Raw genomic sequence first — 17,926 nt, 5'->3', positions numbered from 1 at the left:
GGTGGTGCCATCCCTGGGCTGGTAGTCCTGGGTTCTATAAGAAAGCAAGCTGAGCAAGCCAGAGGAAGCAAGCCTCTGCATCAACTCCTGCTTCCTGACCTGCTCAAGTTCCAGTCCTGACTTCCTTTAGTGATCAACAGCAATGTGGACGGTGTAAGCTAAATAAACCCTTTCCTCCCCAACTTGCTTCTTGGTCATGATGCTTTGTGCAGGAATAGAAACCCTAAGACAAGACCCAAGTACTATATTCTGGACATAATAATGAACTGTTCCCTACTTTCTTATTTTTATGCCAACAAATTAGTGCACCTTTCAATTCTAATCAGAGAATCTTCTTTTTTATTTATTTTTACAGGAGATGACTAATACAAAGACCTACAAGTGGCCAACATGCAAATAATAAGAGACTATGGAGTACTCGACTATAAATAGGACATCTATACTATACCGAACCCTGTCTCCCAAGGTTCATGGGTTATCATAAAAGAGGGGAAAGACAGACTGAAAATGCTATAGGGAGTAGATGTCTTCAGAGAAACATGTATTTGCTAGACATTTGCACTGTTGTAAAAATGAACTCATACTATCTGGGACTATATGCACAAGACTGGTACAAGACCAACTTAGCTAAAATCACAGCATGGAAGAGGGAAAGACTCATGAAGTTCTATCCCTATCTGAGGGGCTTCTGACAACTGATGGCTTCTGGGTGATGGTGAATAGTACATTCAGAGATGCAGGTCTTGAGAGGCTATCCATGCTCCAGTAGATGGTCCTACACTCATGCCATGCACATACAGGCAGCACCAAGAAGACTCAGTGAGTTTTTGTTTTTAAAGAACACTCAAAGTTGTTAGAAGGGAAAGTAGTGGGAGGTGTAGGGGATGGACTAAAGGGGAAAGAATGTGGAGATGGGTTTGGATAAAACATGTTACATGAAAAACATTCACTGTCAGAACCATGCCAAACATGGTTCTGAGCCCCCTTCCCACCTGGGGAGTATGCCTCTTGTGTGCTTTACTGTGTATGAGTGTGTGTGTGTGTGTGTGTGTGTGTGTGTACAAGCATACATACATGTGCTTCTGCTTTCAATAAATCAGTTGACTGCTGAAAGAGTTATGTGAAAGTATGAAATTCTCAAAATAATATAAAATATACAAGACTAAATAGATAATTATAATAAAAACATAACAGCCCACAACCCCACTACTAGGGTGAACAAAATTGAGCTGAGATCCTTCAAAGACTCATTGGTGGGTCCCTGGGAGATGTCACTAGAATGGCCTGTCTTTATTTGATATAACTGCATGCTAACCTTCCTAAGAGTTGATTTTAGAAAACAATTCCAGGCAAATGTTTTAACTATGACAACTGCATAAGAAATTGGATTATAGTTAGGATGAAAAATAGCCTAAGCAACAAGCTTAACAGAAAAGCTGAAGAATAAGACATCTGTAGGAAATCTAAGATGCCTCCATCTATCCCTGAAAAACTAGAGGAGCATATATCTGATTATTTGGAAGCCCATACTCATGTGGATGCATGAGCATAGGTAAAAAACAGCCAAGACTACCCAAGGAAGTTCACCCCGCTGACCTTGCAGTTCTGCACAGGCAGAAGGGAGAAGCTAAGGCTGCCTCCAAAAGCACTCACACCAGAATCCCAAAGGCAGGCAGGGAAACAGCTTCCTCAGAGGAAAACAGTCAGAAAAATAAGCAGTGACCCAGACCCTGTTTCAATGTACAAGAATGTGAGGAAAGAAAAAATCCTTTCTTTTCCTCATCTATAAGGTCCATGAGCCTTCAAGAATGTCTCCCCCACTCAAAGCTCCTCAGTATAGGATTCTGTGTTATACCAGTAGGGTCCAAGGAAATAGAAAAGTCAAGATATCTTAATCACAATACTGAGAATCACCTTAAGGAGGATTGCCTGGCGATGAAAATAGAGAGAAGACTGCTAGAACCAGCAAGACTCAAATTCTAGATCTGTACCTTTCTACTGATGTGACTGGGTTAGACAACCTCAGATTTACAAAGTCCTTAATAGCATTTTCCTAAATGAGAATGAGAAAGGGAGAGGCATCTAAGAGAGGCATGCCCAGAAGATCTACTCGGCAGTAGTGAGCTCACATGTCCAATGGTCCAGGGGCAGGAGCTCTGAGAATGGTGAAGGTGGTGTGTCCAGAGCTCTAGTGTTTCCTGAGGGAAACGGATTGATGACTTTAGCTCCTATTATAAGGAAAGGAATGCTACCCAGAGAATTACATGCCAAGCTGCTAAGAAGTTCTATACATGTTAGCAGTATGAACCTGGACAAGTGAGTCAAGATCTCTCAGTTTCAACATTTTTCATTCACAAATTGGGCATAAGAATAGTAGTACTGCAGGGCTGGAGAGATGGCAGAGCAGTTAGGAATACTGGCTGCTTTTCTAGAGATCCTGAGTTAAATTACCAGCTAACACATGGTGGCTCACAACCATCTGTAATGGGATCTGATTTCCTCTTCTGGTGTGTGTCTGAAGACAGATCATTCATATACAATAAGTAAATTAATTTAAAAAAGAAAAGAAATGAGGTATAATGATGTTTGAGCATTTATTATGTGCCAAATACTATTCTATGAACTTTCAACATATTATGTTTTTAAAAACACACTTCATTTTTTTGTATAAAAATCCTTATGAGGTAGCCACAGCTGGAGCCTGGGTCCTCTGAGCAGAGACTCTGGTGTGAGTTTTCACAGGACAATCAGTAAACTCCTGATCAGGAGACTTGGGGAACAGTCTCTTTCCAGAGTTCAGGGATCAAGTAGCTCTAGGTCTTGGAGATGGCATCTGGCTGAAGTGTAGCAGTCATCTATACTGGCCATCATTAGTAGCTTCTTGGGCACAGGAGCAGAGACATTGCCAGTGCCTCTGGGGGCAGGGATGAGATGCACCAGCAAAGAGCCGCAGTGGCCTGTCACCTTGCATGGAACAGTGCGGGCCTTTCCAATCTTGTTCCCCCAGTAGCCCATCCCACACAAGAATGATGGAAAGCTTGGCCCCTCAGATGGCAGTGGCAACTTCCTTGGAGCACCTAACACCAAGGCCAATGTGACCCCTGTAGTCCCCAATAGCAATGAAAGCCTTGAACCTGCTCTGCTCCTCTGGCCAGCCCAAGTCCGCTTCAGCAATAGCATGATTTTTGGAACCTCATCCTTTAGGGATGCACCCAGAAAAAAGTCAATAATGTCAGACTCCTTAATGGGCAGGAAGAACAGGTAAATCTCCAAGGACTTGATCTTCATGTCCTTAACCAGGCAGCCCAGCTTGGTGGTGATGGGGATCCACTCCTTGTCTTCTTCAGCTTTACATCCACGAGCCCCTCGGCCTCCATGTCATGGCCTCCACCACGGCCATGGCCCCTAGACAGCTGCTGAATCCTCTGAGAAAGAGATGCCCATGAACATACAAGAAGCCTTCAGAACTCCTAACAGACTGGACCAGAACAGAAACTCCTCCCGGCACATAATAATCAAAACACCAAATTCACTAAGCAAAGAAAGAATATTACAAGCAGTAAGGGGGAAAGGGCAAGTAACTTATAAAGGCAGACCTATCAGAATTACACCAGACTTCTCACCAGAGACGATGAAAACTAGATCCTGGGCAGACCTCATACAGACCCTAAGAGAACACAAATGCCAGCCCAGGCTACTATACCCAGCAAAACTCTCAATCACCATAGATGGAGAAACCAAGATATTCTATCATAAAACCAAATTTACACAATATCTGTCCACAAATCCAGCCCTACAAAGGATAATAGATGGAAAATACCAACACAAGGAGGGAAACTACACCCTGGAAAAAGCAAGAAAGCAATCTTTCAACAAACCCAAAAGAAGATATCCACAGAAACATAAAAATAACATCAAAAATAACAGGAAGCAACAATCACTATTCCTTAATATCTCTTAACATCAATGGACTCAAGTCCCCAGTAAAAAGACATATAGACTAACAGAAATATCTTTCGTGTAAATCTTCAATTTTATCAGAAAATGTTTGTAATTCCTCTTTCAATTAACTTAGTAATTTTTTTTATGTCTACCATTTTATTTGCACTATTTTCCATGATAATCTTTAATTTTAATGTTTTTCTATACATTTCTTCTATTTTATCCGAAATGTTTTCAATGGCAGGGCGGTGGTAGCACATGCCTTTAATCCCAGCACTTGGGAGGCAGAGGCAGGTGGATTTCTGAGTTCGAGGCCAGCCTGGTCTACAGAGTGAGTGCCAGGACAGCCAGGGCTATACAGAGAAACCCTGTCAGAGAGAGAGAGAGAGAGAGAGAGAGAGAGAGAGAGAGAGAGAGAGAGAGAGAGAGAGAGAGAGAGAGAGAAATGTTTTCAGTGTAAATAGTCAATTTTAATGTGTTTGCCTATATATTTTTTGAATTTTATCAGAAATATTTTCCATGTAAATCTTCAATTTTACCTGAAAATGTTAATAATTCCACTTTCAATCAACTTAGAATTATTTTTCTGCCTATCATTTTATCTGTATAACTTCCATGATAATCTTCAATTTTAACATGTTTTTCTATATATTTCTTCAATTTTATCAGAAATATTTTCCATGTAAATCTTCAAGTTTATCAGAAAAATGTTTATAATTCCACTTTCAATCAACTTAGGAATACTTTTATGCCTACCATTATTATATATATAAAATTTTCCATGATAATCTTCAATTTTACAATTTTCTATATTTTTCTACAATTTTGTCAGAAATATTTTCCATGTAAATCTTCAATTCTATCATAAAATGTTTCTATTTTATTTTTCAATTAATCGCTTCTTGGCCTTTTGGCTAAGATCAAGTGTAGTATCTGTTCTTATCAGTTATTTTTCAATTAATGTAGCAATGCTTTTTATGTCTACCACTTTACTCTAATTTTCCATGAAAATTGTCAATGTTAATGTGTTTTTCTATATATCTCTTCTATTTTATCAGAAATATTTTCCACATAAATCTTCAATTTTATCATAAAATGTTTTTAACTTCTTTTTTCAATAAAAAATAATAAATAAATAAAGTGTTGGATGTGACCATCTCACAACTGCTGGGTGACTACAAATTAAACATCCAACTAAATCATCCCAAAAGACAGACTCAAGTTGCTCTTTTCATCCCCAATGTTTGTGCCTCTCTGAATGTGAGAGGCAGCTGCCAGTCTCCTGTCCAAACCCAAGGGAGGAGCATTTCCTGAAGGGAGCAAACTTTTGAAGATGGATAACTTTCCCACAGGAAACCAATTCCACTGGAGCAGGAGAAACACTGGGTGTTTCCAAAACAGGCTGCCAGCTCCATTAGTCTCCGTGTGGCTATACTCAGTGCTGATAATACTCTGTAGGTGTAAGTTCAACGGGAACTAGAAGCTTTAGTAAGAGTAAAGCTAAGAGTAAAGCTTAGGTTTTTCACTTTCTTTGAGCATGTATTTGTTTTTAGCATAATGCATGCATGCATTATAGAAGCCAGCATGTGAATAATGTGAGGCTGATATGCTTTGTGGAGTTCTTCAGTTTGTAAAATCATAAATTTTTATTGTTAGAAGCAATTAATTGACTAAAATTTTTTTTTAAAACCACCAGTCTGGATCTCTGTAGGTAAATGAGGAAGCACTTTAATTTGGGGGAGGGGGGAAACTCTTACCATGTAGATTATAAACTACCATTAGTTTTTTTGTAATATTTTTATATAAAATATTACAAATAAGATTCCTGCTATCAACCATACAATGGTATGTAACTAATGAGCTTTTGGTGTGTCTTTAACCTAAATTTTAGATTCAAAAGCATCTGCTAAAATGCAGCATCAGTGTTTGACAGTAGCATGGAGGTTGTATGCAAGTAGGTACCTAGAACCAGAGGTGACTATGAATCTTGAAGGGCCTGGCCTTAACTAATTTTGGAAAGAAATTATTGGATTAATAATCATGCAGACTTTATTAATATTGAAGTTGCTAGAGCCCCAATCAGGACTTTGACACATTCTGTGCAATGAGAAGTCTTTGAGGTTAGGTTCCATTCAGTTCTGGACAAACCCACCTCAGTTAGGACCTTTGTACAAATTTTGTAATGCAGGGAAGATAGAACTTCACTTAAAAACACTCCAGGAATCACATTTTAGGTGTCACAAAACTCCTATTCTCTCCCTTGGCAACTTGCCTTTGGAAAAGACGCAAGAATCTTGTGTCCCACCAGATCCATGCTTACTGCCAGATCCTCTGAGGCTATGCAGGCTGCCAGAACCCCAGCCCACAACTCTGGTGAAAGGCCTCTGCTCCAACAAAGGCCACCTGGGCATCAGAAGTCCAGCCACCAACTTGGGTGGAGATCTTCTATTCAACCACAGCTACCCCCATCAGAAGACCAGAGAGGAAACAGAAACCAAGGAAGAAAACACCCATCCAACAAAGACAAACAGAATTCAGCACCTAGATCTATAATCACCCTCAACCCAGATACCTTGACACTAGTGTAAGAACACAACCACAGCAAAGGTAATATGTTACCACCAGAACCCAGTTGTCCTACTATTAGCAAGCCCTGAATATACCAACACAGCTGAAGCACAAGAAAATGACCTTCAGCCAAACTTTATGAAGGAGAGAGAGGTCCTTAAAGAGGAAACGAATAAATCCCTTAAAGAAATCAAGGAAAAGAAACAAAATTAGAAGGAAATGAGTAATAACCTTAAAGAAAACCAAGAAAGAGAGTTGAATGAAGCAAACAAAACTATTCAAGACCTGAAAATGGAAATGGAAGCAATAAAGAAAAAACAAACTGAGCAAATTCTGGAAATGGAAAATGTAGGTAAGTGAAGAGGAATTATAGACGCAAGCATCTCCAACAGAATACAAGAGATGGAAGAGAGACTCAGGCATTGAAGAAATTATAGCAGAAGTAGATTCATTGGTCAAAGAAAATGTCAAATCTAAAACGTTTCTGACAATAAACATCCAGGAAATCTGGGAAACTATGAATAGATCAAACCTAAGAAAATCAGGCAAAGGAGGAGGAGGAAGAGGAGGAAGAGGAGGAAGGATGAGGAAGGAGAAGGAAGGAGGAAGAGGAGGGGAAAGAAGAAATCCAACTTAAGGACCCAGAAAATATTTTCAACAAAATCATAAAAACATTCCTAACCTAAAGAAGTTCATGCCTGACTCTAGCTGTTACAAATAAGGCTGCTATATAGTGAAACACACGACCTGTGGCACGGTGAAGCATCTTTTGGGTATATTCCCAAGAATGGTATAACTGGGTCTTCAAGTAGAACTATTTCCAATTTTCTGTGGAACCACAAAATTGATTTCCAACGTGGTTGTTTTGCAATCCCACCAGCAATGGAGGAGTGTTCCTCTTTCTTCACATCCTCACTAGCATCTGCTGTCACTTGAGTTTTTGATCTTAGCCATTTTGATTGGTGTAAGGTGGAATCCAGGGTGATTTTGATTTGCATTTCCCTGATAACTAAGGATGTTGAACATTTCTTTAGGCACTTCTTGACCATTTGAATTTTTTTTTCTGTTGAGAATTCTCTATTTAGCTTTGTATTCCATTTTTTTTAATTATATTATTGGGTTTTAGGAAGTTAACTTATTGAGTTCTTTATATATTTTAGATATTAACCCTCTATCAGATATAGGGTTAGTGAAGATTTTATTCCCAATCAGTAGGTTGCTGATTTGTCCTGTTGATGGTGTCTTTTGCCTTACAGAAGCTTTTTGGTTTCATGAGGTCCCATTTATCAATTGTTGATCTTAGCGCCTGAGCCATTGGTGTTCTGTTCAGGAAATTTCCCCTTGTGCCAATGAGTTCCAGGCTCTTTCCCACTTTCTCTTCTATTAGATTCAGTGTATCTCTCTGGTTTTATGTTGAGGTCCTTGATCCATTTGGAATTGAGCTTTGTGCAAGGTGATAAATATGGATCTATTTTCATTCTTCTACTTACAGACCTCCAATTAGACCAGCACCATTTATTAAAGATACTTTTTCTTTTCCACTGTATGTTTTTGGATTCTTTGTCAAAGATCAAGTGTCCATGGGTGTGTGGGTTTATTTCTGGGTCTTCCATTCTATTTCATTGATCTGCCTGTCTATCTCTGTACTGATACCATGTGGTCTTGTCCCGCAATCAAAGAATGGATACAGAAAATGTGGTTAATTTACACAATGGAATACCTTTTAGCTATTAAAAATTAGCACATCATGAATTTTGCAGGCAAATTGATGGAACTAGAAAATATCCTCCTGAGTGAGGCATCCAAGACCCAAAAGGATATGCATGGTATATACTCACTAATAAGAAATTAGTCAAAAAGCACAGAATACTTTTGATACAACCCACCAACTGTAATAAGTTTAAAAAGCAGAAAGGCCAAATAATGATGCTTCAATCCCACATGCAAGATGTTCTGAGACAATGGTGCAGAACTTGTGGGACAGGACAACTCCCATGACTGGTCTAATTTGAGGTCCATGCCATTAGAGGGAACCCACACCTGACGATGATTAATGGCTAGGAACCAGAGGCAAGACAGCCTAGAGACCCAGGATAGAAGCAAACATGACTTGGGAAAAATATTCAATGACATAATTACTGTGAAATAATTACTGTTCAAGCAGACCTTGAACATTTTCCAGTCAGGCTGAACAGACCTTGGATAAGCAGACCTTGAATAACTGCCATAATAGGCAGGATATACAGACCTTGAACGCCAGGTTCAACCTGTCAAGTCAACCTGACATTTATCAGCCTGAAAAGAGACACTGCTTTGGCTGCAGCTGGAAGCTTTGATGTACTGGAAATAATGAGCTGACAAGATATGGAAACTTGTCAGATTAGCTGCTGTGCTGTTGCTACCCTGCATTGCTGTTCTGGTGATGGATTTTGTCTTTTTTCCCTATATATACACGCTGTGCTGAATATTTAACTTTGAGCCTTGATCAGAACCTTGTCTTGGCTCCATGTTTCTCTCATTCCCCACCCTTTTCATTTCCAGCCCTCCTATAGGGTGAGCCCTGCTCAACTATAAGCCGCTGGACGGCCACAAATTACTAATGAAATTTTGCTATACTCACAGATCAGTGCCTAGCCCAGATGTTATCAGAGAAGAGCCATCCAGCAACTGATGGGAGCAATTGCAGAGAACCACAGCCAAACACTATGTAGACCCAGGGGAACCCCCACAAAAGGGGGAGGGGAGGACAGCAGAGGCCAGATAAGTTGAGGATACCACAAGAACACAGCCCACAGAATCAACTAAGCAGGGCTCATAGGGGATCCCAGAGACTGAAAGAACAAGAACAGATCCTGTGTGGATCTGAGCTAGTCCTCTGCACATATGTTATGGTTGTGTGACTTGGTGTTCTTGTTGGACTCTTAATTGTGGGAGTGGGGGGGATCTATGACTCTTTTGCCTACTTACAACTGCTGTAAAAACTGCATTCCATGCCATGCTTGAAATGTTCCAAAGCTCAGTTCCGTGAGTAAATTGCACCCAAGGTTCCTGAAATAATTTTTAAAAAAATTAAAGACATGATCCAAATCCTTCAAAACACTAAAAATCATCCTAATATACATATGATGAAACATAACCCTTCTCAGAAACTGTTTCAGTGTTTTCTCAATTCACTAAGAAAATCTCAGTGATTATATTGGCTTATGATTTATACTTCATATTTATATATGCAATGTACCAACTACATTAAATAATAACTAAGTCCCCTTTTCTTCAATGATCTTACTTCTCTAGAACAGGGTTTCACAACCTCAGTACCACTGAATTTTTGGGCTGGAGCACTGTTTTGTCTTAGAGGTTTGTCCTATATACTGGAGAGTGTTTAGAATAGCTGTAGTTTCTGAATACTAGATGCCAGTTGCAAATCTACAGTTGCCAAATATCACCTGGGTGCACAGTCACACTGACTAAGAACCCAAGCTATATCGTAAGACAAGTCTCACTCGTTTTACCACAGACAAAAAAACTGTGGGTTGGTTAGATAGCTCAGTGAATAAAAATGCTTTCCACCAAGCTGAGTTTAAGTCCCAGGACTCATATAGTAGAAGGCTAGAAAATATAAACACATCCATATGGGTGTATATATACATAAACATACCCACAATAATTTGCTGTGTATTTTAGCTACTTTTTATTAGCTACAAAATGTTTCATTTATATAATATAATGGGTTTCATCATAACAGTTCACATTATGTATGGTATATATGTATATATGTATGCATTATATCTTACTTATCCTTCCTACCACTCTCCACTGTCCCTTCCCCTTCTCTCTCTTCCTCCTCACAGTCTCACTTTTTCTTTCATGTTACACAAACACAAACACACACACACACACACACACACTATTCACTTAAATTTAGATTTCAACTGATAGAAAACACATTGTCTTTCTCCCATCATCCTCTTTTGTTCTATATACTTCTAGATTTCTTGCTCTTTATAGTGCATCTTCTATATTCATGAGACATGTGTGTGTATTTACATGTAAGTCTAAGGGTTGTGGATTTAGCTCACTGAGTGTTTGCTTAGCAAGTACAAGTCCCTGGGTTTGGTCCCCAGCACTGAAAAAAAAAGGCATAAGTCTATCTTCCACATTTGAGAGAAAACATGTGCTATTTGTACTGAGTGTGGCTTATTTTCTACTTGCAAAATTTTAATTGTGCATCAGAATAAGTAGCGTGGGGTTTTAAAATTCCAAATATGAACAAGTTATATTTGTAACTTACATGTACTTCAAAAAGGGTAATGATTCAAATGTCCCTCTTTCAATATAGCGTATTTTATTGCAGGATAAATCCCTAGGAAAAGTAAAAGGGAAATATTGTTTTGATTAGCTATTAGGTATCTCATCAGTATGAATAAACAACAGAATTTAGAATTGATAATATTATTGTTTTTGTTTAAACTCTAAACCTTTGGCTTTATACTTGAACTTTCTTTAGCCTGAAACCCTATCCTAAGTATCTCAACCTTTATGCTCCTCATATATAAATAGATATCTACAAATCCTGGTAAATTTCAGAGGTTGTCTTTCCTGAGAGAATTAAGTGACTTGTTTTTGAAACAGGGTCTTTTTATGTAGAAAATAACCCTCCCACCTCAGCCTCCTGAATACTGAATTTACAAGCACAAATGTGGCACCTGGGAGCTTTAGAAGATGGAAATTCTCAGCTCTACCCAAAACTTACTGAATTGGTATCTGGGGATGAGGTGCTATCAGAAAGTTCTTTTTTTTTTTAATCTTTTTTTTTTAATTGGATGTTTTATTTACATTTCAAATGTTGTCCCCTTTCCCAGTTTCCCCCTTCCCAGAAGCCCCTTATCCTGTCCTCCCTCCCCCTGCTTCTATGAGGGTGTTCCTCCACCCACCCCACTCCCACCTCCCCACCCTCAATTCCCCCATTCTGGTGCATCTATCAAGCCTTCATAGGACCAAGAACCTCTCCTTCCATTGATGCCTGACAAGGCAATCCTCCACTACATATGCAGCTGGAGCCACGTGTACTCCTTGGTTGATGGCTTAGTCCCTGGGAACTCTAGGGGGTCTTGTTGGTTGATATTGTTGTTCTTCCTATCACTTCAAACACTTCAGCTCCTTCAGTCGTTTCTCTAACTCCTCCACTGGGGACCCCATGCTCAGTCCAATGGTTGGTTGAAAGAATCCAGCTCTGTATTTGAAAGGCTCTGAGAGGGCCTATCATGAGACAGTCATATCATGCTCCTTTCAACAAGCATTTCTTGACATCCACATTAGTGCTGGGGTTTGGTGACTGTATCTGAGATGAATCCCCAAGTGGGACAGTCTATGGATGACCTTTCCTTCAGTTTCTGCTCTATACTTCATCTCCAGATTTACTTCTGTGAGTATTTTGTTTCCCTTCTCAGAAGAACCAAAGAACCCACACTTTGGTCTTCCTTTTTCTTGAGCTTCATGTGGTCTGTGAATTTTATCTTGGGTATTCTGAGCTTTGGGGCTAATATCCACTTATCAGTAAGTGTATACCATGTGTGTTCTTTAGTGATTGGGTTACCTCACTCAGGATATTTTCTAGTTCCATCCATTTGACTAAAAATTTCATGAATTTATCATTTTTAATAGCTGACTAGTACTCCATTGTGTAAATATACCACATTTTCTATATCTATTACACTGTTGAAGAACATCTGGATTCTTTCCAACTTCTGGCTATTATAAATAAGGCTGCTGTGAACATAGTGGAGCATGTGCCCTTATTACATTTTGGAGCATCTTCTGGGTGTATGTCCAGGAGTGATATAGCTGGGTCCTCAGGTAGTACTATGTCCAATTTTCTGAAGAGCTGCCAAACTGATTTCCAGAGTGGTTGTACCATCTTGAAATCCCACCAGCAATGGAGGAGTGTTCCTCTTTCTTCACATTCTTGCCAGCATCTGTTGCCACCTGAGTTTTTTATTTTAGCCATTCTGACTGGTGTGAGGTGGAATCTCAGGGTTGTTTTGATTTGCATTTCCCTGATAACTAAGGATGTTGAACATTTCTTTAGGTGTTTCTCGACTATTCGATATTCCTCAGTTGAAAATTCTGTTTAGCTCTGTACCCTATTTTTAATAGTGTTATTTTCTAACAAGTTCTCTAGGTGACACTAAGTCTCCCAGCTGTCTTAGCACATGAGTTACAGAGCCATGATTCCATCATGGCTCCTTGGCTTGGCACTCAAATCCAAAGAAGGTCTGGCTCTGATCTACCTTCCCTCTTTTATTCTGCAGATGCTCATCAGGGCACCCCTTTAACTTTGATGTGTACCTTTTTCTCCATTCTTGTTTTTAGTGTTTAGCACATTCTCCCCAAGAGACCTCCCTGACGATTCCCAGTTACTCTTCAAGGTCTTACTCAAATTACACTGGTGCAGGAACAACTTTCATGAACCAAACTCAAGTTTTTCTCTTCTGTGCTCTAGACACAATGTATACCTCAGTGACCTATAAAATTATGCATGTATGAATGTGTACATGTGTGGAGGTAGGAGGACAGTTTCCAGAAGTCAGTTCCTGTCTTCTACCTTGTTGAAGCGGGGTCTCTTGTTTCTGCCATACTGCTTACTGGAGGCTGGCTGGCTGCCTGAAGATGCACACCACTGCAGCTGGTTTAGCTCTAGTGTGGGCTCTGAGGACTAAATGTGTGGGTCACTGGCTTTCCTGACTTGTGCTCTTACCCACAGAGCCTGCTTCTCAGGACTCATTACATTAAAAATATTTTACTTTGTGTATATATGTGTCTGTACACATGTTCACAGAGGACCAGAAGGGCTTCTGATCCTCTGTAGCTAGAAATTCAGATTGTGAGTCCCCTGATGTTGATGTTGGGAACCAAACCCAGGTTCTCTGAAGAGCAGCAAGTGCTCTTAACTGCTGAGCTATCTCTCCAGCTCTATCGTGCTCTTAAATTTATTTTTGCATCTCTTCTTCTAAATTATAAACTCCTTGAAAGCATGGAACTCAACTTATCTACATTACCCACCAAGTTTGAGACTAACACAAGTATTTGAGCAAACTCAATTATTTATAAAATAAACACATAGTTGGTGAATTAAAAAATAAGTGGCTTATTTGGAAGAAATAAGTTTATGGCTTCATGGCTTAATCTTCTGTGTCTCAGCAGCATTAAGATTCATGCTTGTGTATTGTTTCTCTCATAGTATGTGAGCTCTGAAAGGGAGGGAGCCTTGTCTTATGTATCTATGTGCCTCCAATGACAGTATTTAGCATGTTCTATTTAACATATTTTTAAAATTGAGGGTCATTTAAATAAATGAATGATGTTAACATGAAGTAATTGTTTATAAACTAAAATAATAAGAGGACTACTCCACTAAGTTAATTTTATTTTCTCGAAACATTTTTGTACACTTTGGTAGTTTAGTCACAAAAGCCCCTGCCTCCACCCCCAAAATACCAATACAAAATAGGACCAATCATGATCATCCTCTGAGTGTCTATGGAAGGAAAGTGTTTTTGTTTTTAAAAGACAAATCTCACCATACAGCCCTGGTTGGTCTTAAACTCAGAGAGATCTACCTGCTTCTGCCGCCAGAATGCTGGGATTAAAGACGTGTATCACCACACCCAGCAGATGGAAGAATTTTTAACACCACATAAGGCTCTGTATATGCACTTCCCCAATGCTCTCTAATTAAAAATGTACCCCGTTCATTTAAAAAAATGTCACTATTTTTTTTTAGCTCAGTAATGATTGAAGATTTGTACTGTTATGGACCCTATGGGTAAAGATTAGAAATCTAGCCCTGGCGCTAAACAACATAGAATATTCTTATCTCTAAACAAATTGAGTTACTGTTGCAAGTCTTTTTTTTCCTTGACAAAATTGTTGAGATTTTTTTTTTTTACCTTTTCATACAGTCTCTAGACATAAGCCCTGACTGGCCTAGAACTCACTATAGACCACATTGGCCTCAGCCAAACTCAAGAGACTTGTCTGCCTCTATGTCGCCAGTGCTATGATTAAAGTGATATGCCAGTATCCCTGAATTTTATTGTTTAATCAGTGAATGACAGAGATATTTCTGGGACGTTTACTTACTGACATTTTCCTTCTATAAATGGAGTTCTTCTATTTGAAGCTTGTCTATATGATTTAGGAAATTTAAAATACATAGACGGCATTTTAATGTTAGAGATAGGCTGACACACCCATAGACTGACATAACTGCAGATTTTTTTTATTTGTTTTTTAGAGCCAGGCTTTTACCAAGCAGCCCTGGAACAGGTATGAAACCCACTGTGTAGACCATGCAGATCTCCAACTTGCAGCAATCCTCCCATTTTCCACCTCATCAGTGCTGGGATTATAGGTAAGCACTGCTGAATCTAGTCAATAACTGCACAATTTTATTGCTTGAAGAGATGTTAGTATCTAATCCATCCACAGATAACTCATTACTTACAAATAGATATGCTCAACTAACTTACAAAACCTGGAGGGATAGCAGGCCTTCAAACGAATCCTTATGTAATTCAGTCAGGTGATTTTCACTGAGAATTCTGGAAAATTAAAAGGTTGCCCGGATCAAAAATCATCAAACAGACAGAGAACATTGGTGGTGAAATGGGATGAAGAGATACACACTGTCATGTGCTATTGCCTAGAGCAGAAGTTGGCACTACTTATTTTTACGTCAATTAAAATTTCATATGTACAATGGTCTCCATCCTAAAGATTCTATTTCTGGATATCTGGTCTCTAGAAACACTCTGTCCAAGGTATACAGGACATTTATTACAACCAGACATGTAACAGAAAAGCCAGATAGTCTCTAAACACCAGCAGGATACTATTAAATTCTCACAAATGTGTACATACTATGAAATATTATTCAGGACTGGAAATGGAAATGAATAGTATAAACCTCAACAAGTGTGAACGAAAACTTTAAATATCATGAGTTGTTATTAAATGTTATCATTTATGTAAAAATGATAAGGAAAGAAGAGACACTCTTAATTTTCTATATGCAAATGTGCCTGGATGGATAAATACCAATTTAGAGGGGTGGTTACCTAAGAGCTGAGGAATTATGACACAAGGAAAGTTTCACTATCCATCTTATTACTAACCATTAAAAATGATATCATAGATTATTTCTGTACTGCAAAACAAATCTGTCTCTTCTTGCAATGAAAACCCACAACTTTTAAATTAAAATTTTTGCCTGAGGTTCCAATTCATGGTCTCATGCACTAGGCAAGTATACTAACACTGAACCACACCCCAGTCCTCATGCAATATACCAGAAAATGTAATGAATACCAATTTATTTAGTAGAATTAGAACTCCCTATCTCCACCCTAAACCTTCCATGTTAAATTATCTATTCTACAGAAATTTACTGGTATGAGCAGAGGCAATGTCTTTCCTCAGATGTACTGACCTCGAAATCTGGACAAAAAGAGCCTTAGTGCAATATTTTGCATAATATTTGGATATAATATATCTATGCACACACACATACACACACACTACTCACAGTTTCTCAGTCCAACGGTATACCTTCCATACATTTTTATCAATGTAAGAAATATTATTTCCTTTGAAATTTCTGTGGAGAAACAGTTGATATACTTGAATAAGTAGGAAAAGAATAAGCAGAATCAGTATCAGAATCAGTAAAAATCCTAACAAGGAACACCACCACCTTTATCATTCCTGAATCTATCAGTTTCCAAGGGGTACAGTAAATGCAGGGCTAATGGTGCAAGCAGTGAGATATTTCTTCAAAAGATGAACTTCTAATCTGACCTACCCTTTGGTTAAAAATGATAGTTAATTACTAAGTATTTTTCTCAAAACTACTTGTGTTTAAATTAATTCCTTCTATGAATCCACAAAAAGATATGTGATTTAAAATTTAATATAGTGGTTAATAATTAATCAGGAAAATAGGCAAAATTTGATGACGATTAGCCAATAAAAACATTAGTAATACCAAAACTTTGCTCAACGGTTGTTGAAGCCTGTGTAGGTTTTAGAAAGATGAGAAAATTAAAATTAGTGGAAGGAAATGTACTGGTGTGGAAATAGTTCTTGGTCACACCATGTAGGGAAAAGGCACAAGATCACTGTGAAAGGAGTTTTAGCTTATCTGTGAAAAACACAAATGAAATTGCATTTTGCACCTCAAAATGCAAGTGGAATTTATGTTATGGATGGTAGGGCACAGAAGAATAGGGACAAGCCCTAGGAGTTAAGTGTTCAAATTTTCTTATAAACATTGTACATTTTGCTTCCATTCCTCATGTATGCATGTAGAGGCCCAGGTTAGATGTTAAGAGTCATCCTCAACCACTCTTCCACTTTACTGAGTCAGGGTCTCTCAATCAAACTTAGACTTTCACTAATATAGTAGACTTGTCAGTCAGATTGTTCTGGAGAATGGGATCTAGCTTTCAAGCTGTAAATTCGGGTAGACTGTCACACTGACCTGTCACTTATATGGGTTTCTGAGTATTTGAACTCTAGTCCCCACACTTGCAATTTGGACATGTGAACAACTGAGTAATCTGCCTAGGTGTCCCAGCTCCCCCCCCCCCCTTTTGTCAGCTCTAATAATGGGATCCAGGGCATTGTGTGTGCTTTCAAGCACTCTACCACTGAGCTGTATTCCTAGTCCCTTGGTCATTCTAACAGTCCAGACTGGCCTTAAACTTGTGGTTCTCATTATTTCCCAAGTGCTAAGATTATAGGTACATGTCACCACACAAGGCTTCCACGACATTTCAAAAATGAAAATATATACATGACTGGCACGTGCTTTTAAAAAGCTATTAAATACCTTAGTTATGTTCAGTTTCTTTGTTCTGTGACTCACTGAGCATTTACCTTTTGTTGTATTCTTACTTCACAGTGAAGACTTTCTTGCTCAGTTTAAATGTATTTATTCTTATGTTAGGCAAGAAAAAAAAAACTTTTCACTTGATAGTGGACATCTCCACTCAACCTAAGCTAATTTTATGTTCACCAATAAAGGAAATGCCTACAACTGAATTCAACACCCCCATGCTGCTCTCGTTCCTAACTGCTCATTCCTGAGTCCATCTGTTAAACTGTCTTCCTCATTTTCATCAAGGGCAGAAAATGTGGGATCATTTTTTTTAAATGAGGTCTCACCTATAAGTCCTGTCTGGTGCGGAACTCGCTCTGTAGACCAGACTGACCTCAAACTCACAGAGACCTACCACGGCTGCTTCCTGAGTGCTGGGACTAAAGGCAGCATCAGTCTCTAGCTCTGTAGTCAGTCACTAAATCCTATCCTCTCCTACTCTGTGCGGATTTAGGGTTTTCTTCCCACTAAATGGCT

The 17,926-nt window shown here is 38.8% G+C and overlaps 1 protein-coding gene and 1 pseudogene across 1 annotated transcript in view; one reads left to right on the top strand and one right to left on the bottom strand.

Moving 5' to 3' along the window:
* LOC127693623 (leucine-rich repeat-containing protein 37A-like) overlaps positions 1-17,926 on the bottom strand; it is a 74,442-nt gene that overhangs the window by 52,033 nt on the left and 4,483 nt on the right. The window contains exons 4-7 of the mRNA XM_052194615.1: positions 16,097-16,168; positions 15,042-15,113; positions 10,802-10,873; positions 9,478-9,558 (exon numbers count right to left, since the gene is read on the bottom strand). Coding sequence (XP_052050575.1) covers positions 9,478-9,558; positions 10,802-10,873; positions 15,042-15,113; positions 16,097-16,168 — 297 coding nt within the window. The remainder of the gene's footprint in view (positions 1-9,477; positions 9,559-10,801; positions 10,874-15,041; positions 15,114-16,096; positions 16,169-17,926) is intronic.
* LOC127695745 (uncharacterized) lies at positions 4,837-4,932 on the top strand (annotated as a pseudogene).

The sequence above is a fragment of the Apodemus sylvaticus genome, chromosome 10 (genome assembly GCF_947179515.1).
Source record: "Apodemus sylvaticus chromosome 10, mApoSyl1.1, whole genome shotgun sequence".
Classification (NCBI taxonomy): Eukaryota; Metazoa; Chordata; class Mammalia; order Rodentia; family Muridae; genus Apodemus; species Apodemus sylvaticus.
This window is presented reverse-complemented; position numbering and strand designations above follow the sequence as displayed.